The following is a 12,316-nucleotide window of genomic DNA, read 5'->3' on the forward strand; positions in this document are numbered from 1 at the left end:
ACTGACGGACACAGCTACTCAACCAAGGTGATGCATTAACACACAATACACAGACATAAAGACACAACTACTATAGATAACACTACTATCTACTATAGATAACACTACTATCTACTATAGATAACACTACTATCTACTATAGATAACACTACTATCTACTATAGATAACACTACTATCTACTATAGACAACACTACTATCTACTATAGATAACACTACTATCTACTATAGATAACACTACTATCTACTATAGATAACACTACTATCTACTATAGATAACACTACTATCTACTATAGATAACACTACTATCTACTATAGATACTACTATCTACTATAGATAACACTACTATCTACTATAGATAACACTACTATCTACTATAGATAACACTACTATCTACTATAGATAACACTACTATCTACTATAGATAACACTACTATCTACTATAGATAACACTACTATCTACTATAGATAACACTACTATCTACTATAGATACACTACTATCTACTACTATCTACTATAGATAACACTACTATCTACTATAGATAACACTACTATCTACTATAGATAACACTACTATCTACTATAGATAACACTACTATCTACTATAGATAACACTACTATCTACTATAGATAACACTACTATCTACTATAGATACTACTACTACTATAGATACTACTATCTACTATAGATAACACTACTATCTACTATAGATAACACTACTATCTACTATAGATAACACTACTATCTACTATAGATAACACTACTATCTACTATAGATAACACTACTATCTACTATAGATAAACTACTATCTAAAATACCTTCTCCCCCTCTCTCTGTCTCTAGATAACCCCCTCTCTCTGTCTCTCTCTCTCTCTCTCTCCCTCCTCCCCTCTCTCTCTCTCTCCCCCCCTCTCTCTCTCCCCCCTCTCTCTGTCTCTCTCTCTCTCTCTCTCCCTCCTCCCTCCTCTCTCTGTCCCCCTCTCTCTGTCTCTCTCTTCTCTCTCTCTCCCTCCTCCCCCCCCAATCTCCCCCCCCCTCTCTGTCTCTCTCTCTCTCTCTCTCTCCTCCCCCCATCCCTCTCCCCCCTCTCTCTCTGTCTCTTCCCCCTCTCTCCTCTCTCTCCTCTCTCTCCCCTCCCCCATCTCTCTCCCCCCCTCTCTCTCTCTCCCTCCCCCATCTCTCTCCCCCCTCTCTCTGTCTCTCCCCCCCTCTCTCTGTCTCTCTCTCTCTCTCTCCCCCTCCAGTGTAAGTTGGAGTATCAGGCATGTATCTCAGGGAAGCAGATCTCAGTCCAGTGTTCTGGCCAGTGTCCGTGTCCTGCTGTCCTTCCTGAATACAGCACGGCAGGACAGACAGGTACACACACACACACACACACACACACACACACACACACACACACACACACACACACACACACACACACACACACACACACACACACACACACACACACACACACACACACACACACACACACACACACACACACACACACTGAGCAACCTTTCCTTAACACCTTGGATTCTCTGTTTCATCCTCTCTGTGTGTGTGTGTGTGTGTGTGTGTGTGTGTGTGTGTGTGTGTGTGTGTGTGTGTGTGTGTGTGTGTGTGTGTGTGTGTGTGTGTGTGTGTGTGTGTGTGTGTGTGTGTGTGTGTGTGTGTAGAGTGCAGTGAGTCGGACATAAAGGAGGTTGTGGGTCGGTTAAGAGACTGGTTCAGAGTTCTACTTGAGAACGGAAACAACAAGAAGAAACTGAAGACACGCATACCTCAGAAAAACAGTCAGTACGCACTCTCTGTTCTATTCATCTCCTCCTCCTCTCTGTTCTATTCATCTCCTCATCCTCTCTGTTCTATTCATCTCCTCATCCTCTCTGTTCTATTCATCTCCTCATCCTCTCTGTTCTATTCATCTCCTCATCCTCTCTGTTCTATTCATCTCCTCATCCTCTCTGTTCTATTCATCTCCTCATCCTCTCTGTTCTATTCATCTCCTCATCCTCTCTGTTCTATTCATCTCCTCATCCTCTCTGTTCTATTCATCTCCTCATCCTCTCTGTTCTATTCATCTCCTCATCCTCTCTGTTCTATTCATCTCCTCATCCTCTCTGTTCTATTCATCTCCTCATCCTCTCTGTTCTATTCATCTCCTCATCCTCTCTGTTCTATTCATCTCCTCATCCTCTCTGTTCTATTCATCTCATCCTCTGTTCTATTCATCTCCTCATCCTCTCTGTTCTATTCATCTCCTCATCCTCTCTGTTCTATTCATCTCCTCATCCTCTCTGTTCTATTCATCTCCTCATCCTCTCTGTTCTATTCATCTCCTCATCCTCTCTGTTCTATTCATCTCCTCATCCTCTCTGTTCTATTCATCTCCTCATCCTCTCTGTTCTATTCATCTCCTCATCCTCTCTGTTCTATTAATCTACTCATCCTCTCTGTTCTATTCATCTCCTCATCCTCTCTGTTCTATTCATCTCCTCATCCTCTCTGTTCTATTAATCTACTCATCCTCTCTGTTCTATTCATCTCCTCATCCTCTCTGTTCTATTCATCTCCTCATCCTCTCTGTTCTATTCATCTCCTCATCCTCTCTGTTCTATTAATCTACTCATCCTCTCTGTTCTATTCATCTCCTCATCCTCTCTGTTCTATTCATCTCCTCATCCTCTCTGTTCTATTAATCTACTCATCCTCTCTGTTCTATTCATCTCCTCATCCTCTCTGTTCTATTAATCTCCTCATCCTCTCTCTCTCTGTGTCTTTATCTGCTGTCTGTATTAACCCAGTCTAACACATCTATAATTGAACTAGTCACACCCCTTTATCTGCTGTCTGTATTAACCCAGTCTAACACATCTATAATTGAACTAGTCACACCCCTTTATCTGCTGTCTGTATTAACACAGTCTAACACATCTATAATTTAACTAGTCACACCCCTTTATCTGCTGTCTGTATTAACACAGTCTAACACAGTCTAACACATCTATAATTTAACTAGTCACACCCCTTTATCTGCTGTCTGTAACCCCTTTATAATCATCAATACTCACCTCTGACCCCTGACCTCTGAACTCTTGTCTCCAGAGTTCAGCTCAGGGGCGGGGCCTATCTGTAAGGATCCTCTTGGTTGGATGTTCTCCCGCCTCGACACAAACTTTGACCTCCAGCTGGACCAATCAGAGCTCAGCAGGCTGGGGCTGGACAGGAAGGAAGGCTGCTCCGATGCACTCTTCACTTCCTGTGACACACCCACCGACACACACCCCGACACACTCCTCCTCTCCAGCGCAGAGTGGTGCACCTGCTTCCAGAGATACACAGGTGAGGAGGTACACACACACACACACACACACACACACACACACACACACACACACACACACACACACACACACACACACACACACACACACACACACACACACACACACACACACACACACACACACACACACACACACACACACACACACACACACACACACACACACACACACACACGGGTGATCCACGGTATAGACAGATGAACCACGGTATAGACAGGTGATCTACGGTATAGACAGGTGATCTACGGTATAGACAGGTGATCTACGGTATAGACAGGTGATCTACGGTATAGACAGGTGATCTACGGTATAGACAGGTGATCTACGATATAGACAGGTGATCTACGGTATAGACAGGTGATCTACGATATAGACAGGTGATCTAAGGTACAGACAGGTGATCTACGGTATAGACAGGTGATCTACGGTATAGACAGGTGATCTACGGTATAGACAGGTGATCTACGATATAGACAGGTGATCTACGGTATAGACAGGTGATCTACGGTATAGACAGGTGATCTACGATATAGACAGGTGATCTACGGTATAGACAGGTGATCTACGGTATAGACAGGTGATCTACGGTATAGACAGGTGATCTACGGTATAGACAGGTGATCTAAGGTATAGACAGGTGATCTAAGGTATAGACAGGTGATGCACGGTATAGACAGGTGATCTACGGTATAGACAGGTGATCTACGGTATAGACAGGTGAACCACGGTATAGACAGGTGATCTACGGTATAGACAGGTGATCTACGGTATAGACAGGTGATCTACGGTATAGACAGGTGATCTACGGTATAGACAGGTGATCTACGATATAGACAGGTGATCTACGGTATAGACAGGTGATCTACGGTATAGACAGGTGATCTACGATATAGACAGGTGATCTACGGTACAGACACCATGTATTTCTACCTGGAGTCCTATCCCAGTTTATTTACATTTACATTTACATTTAAGTCATTTAGCAGACGCTCTTAGACAGTTTATCCTGTTTAGGTGTGCCAGGTGTCGTTAGAGCTGATTGCTGCAGCTGGAATGACTGGCTGGCAGGGGTTGTAGTGTTTCAGCGTGCTGGCTGGCTGGGTGTTGTAGTCTTTCAGTGTGCTGGCTGGGTGTTGTAGTCTTTCAGTGTGCTGGCTGGCAGGGGTTGTAGTCTTTCAGTGTGCTGGCTGGGTGTTGTAGTGTTTCAGTGTGCTGGCTGGGTGTTGTAGTCTTTCAGTGTGCTGGCTGGGTGTTGTAGTGTTTCAGTGTGCTGGCTGGGTGTTGTAGTGTTTCAGTGTGCTGGCTGGCTGGGGTTGTAGTGTTTCAGTGTGCTGGCTGGGTGTTGTAGTGTTTCAGTGTGCTGGCTGGCTGGGGTTGTAGTGTTTCAGTGTGCTGGCTGGGGTTGTAGTGTTTCAGTGTGCTGGCTGGGTGTTGTAGTGTTTCAGTGTGCTGGCTGGGTGTTGTAGTGTTTCAGTGTGCTGGCTGTGTGTTGTAGTGTTTCAGTGTGCTGGCTGGGTGTTGTAGTGTTTCAGTGTGCTGGCTGGGTGTTGTAGTGTTTCAGTGTGCTGGCTGGGTGTTGTAGTGTTTCAGTGTGCTGGCTGGGTGTTGTAGTGTTTCAGTGTGCTGGCTGGGTGTTGTAGTGTTTCAGTGTGCTGGCTGGGTGTTGTAGTGTTTCAGTGTGCTGGCTGGGTGTTGTAGTGTTTCAGTGTGCTGGCTGGGTGTTGTAGTGTTTCAGTGTGCTGGCTGGGTGTTGTAGTCTTTCAGTTTCAGTGTGCTGGCTGGGTGTTGTAGTCAGTTTCTGGGGTTGTAGTGTTTCAGTGTGCTGGCTGGCTGTTGTAGTGTTTCAGTGTGCTGGTGCTGGGGTTGTAGCTGGCTGGCTGGGGTTGTAGTCTTTCAGTGTGCTGGCTGGCTGGGGTTGTAGTCTTTCAGTGTGCTGGCTGGGGTTGTAGTCTTTCAGTGTGCTGGCTGGCTGGGGTTGTAGTCTTTCAGTGTGCTGGCTGGGGTTGTAGTCTTTCAGTGTGCTGGCTGGCTGGGGTTGTAGTCTTTCAGTGTGCTGGCTGGGGTTGTAGTCTTTCAGTGTGCTGGCTGGCTGGGTTGTAGTCTTTCAGCTGGCTTTCAGTGTGCTGGCTGGCTGGGTTGTAGTCTTTCAGTGTGCTGGTCTTTCAGTGTGTGCTGGCTGGCTGTGCTGGCTGGGGTTGTAGTGTTTCAGTGTGCTGGCTGGCTGGCTGGGGTTGTAGTCTTTCAGTGTGCTGGCTGGCTGGGGTTTGTCTTTCAGTCTTTCAGTGTGCTGGCTGGCTGGTGTGTAGTCTTTCAGTGGCTGGCTGGCTGGGTTGTAGTCTTTCAGTGTGCTGGCTGGCTGGCCTGGGTTGTGTCTTTCTGTGCTGGCTGGCTGGGGTTGTAGTCTTTCAGTGTGCTGGCTGGCTGGGGTTGTAGTCTTTCAGTTGTGTCTTTCTGTGCTGGCTGGCCTGGGTTGTAGTCTTTCAGTGTGCTGGCTGGCTGGTCTTTCTGGGTTGTAGTCTTTCAGTGTGCTGGCTGGCTGGTCTGGGTTGTAGTCTTTCAGTGTGCTGGCTGGCTGGCCTGGGTTGTAGTCTTTCAGTGTGTCTTTCTGGCTGGCTGGCTGGGGTTGTCTTTCAGTCTGGCTGGCTCAGTCTTTGTGCTGGCTGGCTGGCTGGGGTTGTAGTCTTTCAGTGTGCTGGCTGGCTGGGGGTTGTAGTCTTTCAGTGTGCTGGCTGGCTGGCCTGGGTTGTAGTCTTTCAGTGTGCTGGCTGGCTGGCTGGCTGGGGTTGTAGTCTTTCAGTGTGCTGGCTGGCTGGGGTTGTAGTCTTTCAGTGTGCTGGCTGGCTGGCCTGGGTTGTAGTCTTTCAGTGTGTGCTGGCTGGCTGGCTGCTGGCTGGCTGGGGTTGTAGTCTTTCTGGCTGGCCTGTGCTGGCTGGGTTTAGTCTTTCAGTGTGCTGGCTCAGTGTGCTGGCTGGCTGGCTCTAGTCTTTCAGTGTGCTGGCTGGCTGGCTGGGGTTGTAGTCTTTCAGTGTGCTGGCTGGCTGGCTGGGGTTGTAGTCTTTCTGGCTGGCTGGCTGGGGTTGTAGTCTTTCAGTGTGCTGGCTGGCTGGCTGGGGTTGTAGTCTTTCAGTTGTGCTGTGCTGGCTGGCTGGGGTTGTAGTCTTTCAGTGTGCTGGCTGGCTGGCCTGTTGTAGTCTTTCAGTGTGCTGGCTGGATGGCTGGGGTTGTAGTCTTTCAGTGTGCTGGCTGGCTGGCTGGGGTTGTAGTCTTTCAGTGTGCTGGCTGGATGGCTGGGGTTGTAGTCTTTCAGTGTGCTGGCTGGCTAACCCTAACATGCTTATTGCTGACCAACACAACTTTATTCATGGGAGCGTACAGACATTTTATAAACTTGACTCATAGTGAAAGAAATGATCTCAGAAATGTAACACGTTATAAAAACACAAGAACATTTCATCAACAGTGTTTCTGGTCATTCATGATTTGGAACCAAATTATCTTGATCTTGTCCAATAAGAAACACTTGTTTTTGTTTTCTGCTGCAAAACCGTTGTGCTACGATGTACACGAATGAATACACCCCTGGTGTGTTCTGTCTCTCCTCTCCAGACTCCCCCTGTTGGTCTGAACTGACCAGTATTAACAAGAAACAGGCTGCGGAGAAGCTACCGGGTGAGTCTCCAACGTACACACTAACTCTCTCTCTCTCTCTCTCTATGACCCCTGACCTCTATAACCTTTGACGTCTAAACCCCTGACCTCTACGACCCCTGACCCCTGACCTCTATAACCTTTGACGTCTAAACCCCTGACCTCTACGACCCCTGACCCCTGACCCTATAACCTTTGACGTCTAAACCCCTGACCTCTACGACCCCTGACCCCTGACCTCTATAACCTTTGACGTCTAAACCCCTGACCTCTACGACCCCTGACCCCTATAACCTTTGACGTCTAAACCCCTGACCTCTACGACCCCTGACCCTAATAACCTTTGACGTCTAAACCCCTGACCTCTACGACCCTTGACCGCTGACCTCTATAACCTTTGACGTCTAAACCCCTGACCTCTATGACCCCTGACCTCTATAACCTTTGACCTCTAAAACCCTGACCTCTAGGTCAGTACCTGCCAGTGTGTGACGCAGAGGGCTACTACCGGTCCCACCAGTGCCACGGCAGCAGCGGACAGTGCTGGTGTGTCGATCGCTATGGCAACGAGGTCGCAGGGTCACGGACCCACGGAGCAGCAGACTGTGGTAGGTCCGCACTAATCATTCTGGGGGGAAATCATTTCCAACTAACTAATTGGTTTGATGCCGATAAAAAAGTTGATGGTAAGTTGATTGATTGACTGACTGACTGACTTTGTGGTTGGGACTGACTGACTGACTGACTGACTGACTGACTGACTGACTGACTGACTGACTGACTGACTGACTTAGCGGTTGGCTGACCGACTGACCACCTGATTTAGGTTATTTTTGTATGTGATTAGGAAAACATGAAACATAGTTCCTTCCTGGTTCCTGTGTTCAGAAGTTCCTGGTGTTTAACAAGTTCCTTCCTGGTTCCTGTGTTCTGTAGGGTGGTGTTTAAAAAACAAGGGTGGTGTTTAACAGTAGTTCCTTCCTGGTTCCTGTGTTCAGGGTGGTGTTTAACAGAGTTCCTTCCTGGTTCCTGTGTTCTGTAGGGTGGTGTTTAACCTGTAGTTCCTTCCTGGTTCCTGTGTTCTGTAGGGTGGTGTTTAACCTGAGTTCCTTCCTGGTTCCTGTGTTCTGTAGGGTGGTGTTTAACAGTAGTTCCTTCCTGGTTCCTGTGTTCTGTAGGGTGGTGTTTAACAGTAGTTCCTTCCTGGTTCCTGTGTTCTGTAGGGTGGTGTTTAACCAGTAGTTCCTTCCTGTGTTCTGGTTCCTGTGTTCTGTAGGGTGGTGTTTAACCTAGTTCCTTCCTGGTTCCTGTGTTCTGTAGGGTGGTGTTTAACAGTAGTTCCTTCCTGGTTCCTGTGTTCTGTAGGGTGGTGTTTAACAGTAGTTCCTTCCTGGTTCCTGTGTTCTGTTTAACAGTAGTTCCTTCCTGGTTCCTGTGTTTCTAGTTCCTTCCTAGGGTGGTGTTTAACAGTAGTTCCTTCCTGGTTCCTGTGTTCTGTAGGGTGGTGTTTAACAGTAGTTCCTTCCTGGTTCCTGTGTTCTGTAGGGTGGTGTTTAACCTGAGTTCCTTCCTGGTTCCTGTGTTCTGTAGGGGTGGTGTTTAACAGTAGTTCCTTCCTGGTTCCTGTGTTCTGTAGGGGTGGTGTTTAACAGTAGTTCCTTCCTGGTTCCTGTGTTCTGTAGGGTGGTGTTTAACCTGAGTTCCTTCCTGGTTCCTGTGTTCTGTAGGGTGGTGTTTAACAGTAGTTCCTTCCTGGTTCCTGTGTTCTGTAGGGTGGTGTTTAACCTGAGTTCCTTCCTGGTTCCTGTGTTCTGTGGGTCTGTTTAAGTTCCTTCCTGGTTCCTGTGTTCAGTGGTGTTCCTTCCTGGTTCCTGTGTTCTGTAGGGTGGTGTTTAACCTGAGTTCCTTCCTGGTTCCTGTGTTCTGTAGGGTGCTGTTTAACAGTAGTTCCTTCCTGGTTCCTGTGTTCTGTAGGGTGGTGTTTAACAGTAGTTCCTTCCTGGTTCCTGTGTTCTGTAGGGTGGTGTTTAACAGTAGTTCCTTCCTGGTTCCTGTGTTCTGTAGGGTGCTGTTTAACAGTAGTTCCTTCCTGGTTCCTGTGTTCTGTAGGGTGGTGTTTAAGTTCCTTCCTGGAGTTCCTTCCCTGGTTCCTGTGTTCTGTAGGGTGGTGTTTAACAGTAGTTCCTTCCTGGTTCCTGTGTTCTGTAGGGTGGTGTTTAACAGTAGTTCCTTCCTGGTTCCTGTGTTCTGTAGGGTGGTGTTTAACAGTAGTTCCTTCCTGGTTCCTGTGTTCTGTAGGGTGGTATTTAACAGTAGTTCCTTCCTGGTTCCTGTGTTCTGTAGGGTGGTGTTTAACAGTAGTTCCTTCCTGGTTCCTGTGTTCGGTAGGGTGGTGTTTAACAGTAGTTCCTTCCTGGTTCCTGTGTTCTGTAGGGTGGTGTTTAACCTGAGTTCCTTCCTGGTTCCTGTGTTCTGTAGGGTGCTGTTTAACAGTAGTTCCTTCCTGGTTCCTGTGTTCTGTAGGGTGGTGTTTAACCTGAGTTCCTTCCTGGTTCCTGTGTTCTGTAGGGTGCTGTTTAACAGTAGTTCCTTCCTGGTTCCTGTGTTCTGTAGGGTGGTGTTTAACAGTAGTTCCTTCCTGGTTCCTGTGTTCTGTAGGGTGGTGTTTAACAGTAGTTCCTTCCTGGTTCCTGTGTTCTGTAGGGTGCTGTTTAACAGTAGTTCCTTCCTGGTTCCTGTGTTCTGTAGGGTGGTGTTTAACCTGAGTTCCTTCCTGGTTCCTGTGTTCTGTAGGGTGCTGTTTAACAGTAGTTCCTTCCTGGTTCCTGTGTTCTGTAGGGTGGTGTTTAACAGTAGTTCCTTCCTGGTTCCTGTGTTCTGTAGGGTGGTGTTTAACAGTAGTTCCTTCCTGGTTCCTGTGTTCTGTAGGGTGGTATTTAACAGTAGTTCCTTCCTGGTTCCTGTGTTCTGTAGGGTGGTGTTTAACAGTAGTTCCTTCCTGGTTCCTGTGTTCGGTAGGGTGGTGTTTAACAGTAGTTCCTTCCTGGTTCCTGTGTTCTGTAGGGTGGTATTTAACAGTAGTTCCTTCCTGGTTCCTGTGTTCTGTAGGGTGGTGTTTAACCTGAGTTCCTTCCTGGTTCTTGTGTTCTGTAGGGGTGGTGTTGGAATCATCTGGAGACCAGGGCAGCGGAGACTCTCTCTTCTCCGACGACGACTATGACGATGATGAAGATGATGCCTTCGTCCTGAGCGATCAGATCGATGACGAAGATGACGAAGACGACTATGACGGAGAGGAAAGATATCTGTCGTAACTCCGTCACTCTGCACTTTGCCAGGGGACTTCAGCAGCAAGAATAGTTGCTAGGCGACCTCGTCACCGCTAACAGACTAAAGACATTTCTCTCTCTCTCTCTCCTGTGTCTCAAATGTCACACTATACCCTAGTCAGTTCCCCAGGGCCCATTGGGTGGAAGGCAGTTCACTACATAGTGTACAGGGCACCATTTAGGATGGCCCACACTGTGTTTGTTGTCTATTCCTAATTTAAAGGTGGACTCTGCAATTTGACACCATCGTACAAAGTGTGGGGGGGGGGGCTTCCTGTAAATAACAGACGGCATCAACAACAACAAAAAAATGACAACAACAACGGAATTGTGATTTATGGGTTTCTGCCCTCTGTGGTGTTTCTTCATCAGGAAAATCACAGCATAGCCGTCTTGGCAGATTAGAATTCTGTTGTTGGTGTTGTCCCGTAACCAGGAAGTGACCTTGCTGTGTATGATGTCATAATAACTAGCCCACCTTTCATCGCTGGTAAACGGTTGTTTATGTTTTCACTTCCTCTGCCGTCCAATCACAAGCTGTGGATGTAGTCACATGTGCAATGAGGCCTTTCCTTATTGGACAATCAGTGTGTCCTCTCCTCTCTTCCTCTCCTCCCTCCTATCTCCTCTCCTCTCTTCCTCTCCTCCCTCCTATCTCCTCTCTTCCTCTCCTCCCGCCTATCTCCTCTCTTCCTCTCCTCTCTTCCTCTCCTCCCTCCTATCTCCTCGCCTCTCTCTTCCTCTCCTCCCTTCCTCTCCTCTCCTCTCCTCTCCTCTCCTCTCCTCTCCTCTCCTCTCCTCTCCTCTCCTCTCCTCTCCTCTCCTCTCCTCTCCTCTCCTCTCCTCTCCTCTCCTCTCCTCTCCTCTCCTCTCCTCTTCTCCTCTCCTCTCCTCTCCTCTTCTCTTCTCTTATCTTCTCTTCTCCTCTCTATCGTTACCTGTGTCCCAGTGATGATGGAGAGAATGTTACTGTATTCTAATGTCTATTGTTTTCCAATAGAAACAGAAACTGATTAGACATTAGGTAGTGATTAAACACGAGTCCCAAATGGCCCTCTCGTCTCTATGTAGTGCCCTACTTTAGACCAGGGCTGATATGACTGTGGAGAAACAAATAACAGTGTGGAACAAAATATGAATCACAAACTATTTTTATAGTGTATTGCTTCTAAAAAAAAATGTATCAGATCTGAATCCCAAATGACTCTCTATTCCCTATATAGTCCACTGAGCCAAGTGGAACATGGTCTGAATCCCAAATGACTCTCTATTCCCTATATAGTCCACTGATCCCATAGGAACCAGATCTGAATCCCAAATGACTCTCTATTCCCTATATAGTCCACTGATCCCATAGGAACCAGATCTGAATCCCAAATGACTCTCTATTCCCTATATAGTCCACTGATCCCATAGGAACCAGATCTGAATCCCAAATGACTCTCTATTCCCTATATAGTCCACTGAGCCCATAGGAACATGGTCTGAATCCCAAATGACTCTCTATTCCCTATATAGTCCACTGAGCCCATAGGAACCAGATCTGAATCCCAAATGACTCTCTATTCCCTATATAGTCCACTGAGCCCATAGGAACATGGTCTGAATCCCAAATGACTCTCTATTTCCTATATAGTCCACTGAGCCCAGACTGCACTACTAGGGCCAACCCTATGGGTCGTTCTGGATCAGACTGGATCAGACTGGATCAGACTGCACTACTAGGGCCAATCCTATCAGACTGCATACTAGGGGTCTGAATCAGACTGCACTACTAGGGCCAATCCTATGGGTCGTTCTGAATCAGACTGCACTACTAGGGCCAATCCTATGGGTCGTTCTGAATCAGACTGCACTACTAGGGCCAATCCTATGGGTCGTTCTGAATCAGACTGCACTACTAGGGCCAATCCTATGGGTCGTTCTGAATCAGACTGCACTACTAGGGCCAATCCTATGGGTCGTTCTGAATCAGACTGCACTACTAGGGCCAATCC

General features: G+C 47.3%; 1 protein-coding gene across 2 annotated transcripts in view; it reads left to right on the plus strand.

Moving 5' to 3' along the window:
• Positions 1 to 11,032, plus strand: part of spock3 (SPARC (osteonectin), cwcv and kazal like domains proteoglycan 3) — a 26,311-nt gene extending 15,279 nt beyond the window's left edge. For both annotated transcript variants that reach the window (XM_046337001.1, XM_046337002.1), the window contains 7 exons: positions 1 to 27; positions 1,249 to 1,360; positions 1,672 to 1,788; positions 3,101 to 3,337; positions 6,949 to 7,011; positions 7,461 to 7,598; positions 10,144 to 11,032. The exon at positions 1 to 27 is cut by the window's left edge and continues 82 nt beyond it. In XM_046337001.1, coding sequence (XP_046192957.1) covers positions 1 to 27; positions 1,249 to 1,360; positions 1,672 to 1,788; positions 3,101 to 3,337; positions 6,949 to 7,011; positions 7,461 to 7,598; positions 10,144 to 10,304 — 855 coding nt within the window. In that variant the 3' untranslated portion in view covers positions 10,305 to 11,032. The remainder of the gene's footprint in view (positions 28 to 1,248; positions 1,361 to 1,671; positions 1,789 to 3,100; positions 3,338 to 6,948; positions 7,012 to 7,460; positions 7,599 to 10,143) is intronic.
• The last annotated feature ends 1,284 nt before the right edge of the window (positions 11,033 to 12,316 follow it).

This window comes from Oncorhynchus gorbuscha, unplaced genomic scaffold (genome assembly GCF_021184085.1).
Source record: "Oncorhynchus gorbuscha isolate QuinsamMale2020 ecotype Even-year unplaced genomic scaffold, OgorEven_v1.0 Un_scaffold_1236, whole genome shotgun sequence".
Lineage (NCBI taxonomy): Eukaryota > Metazoa > Chordata > Actinopteri > Salmoniformes > Salmonidae > Oncorhynchus > Oncorhynchus gorbuscha.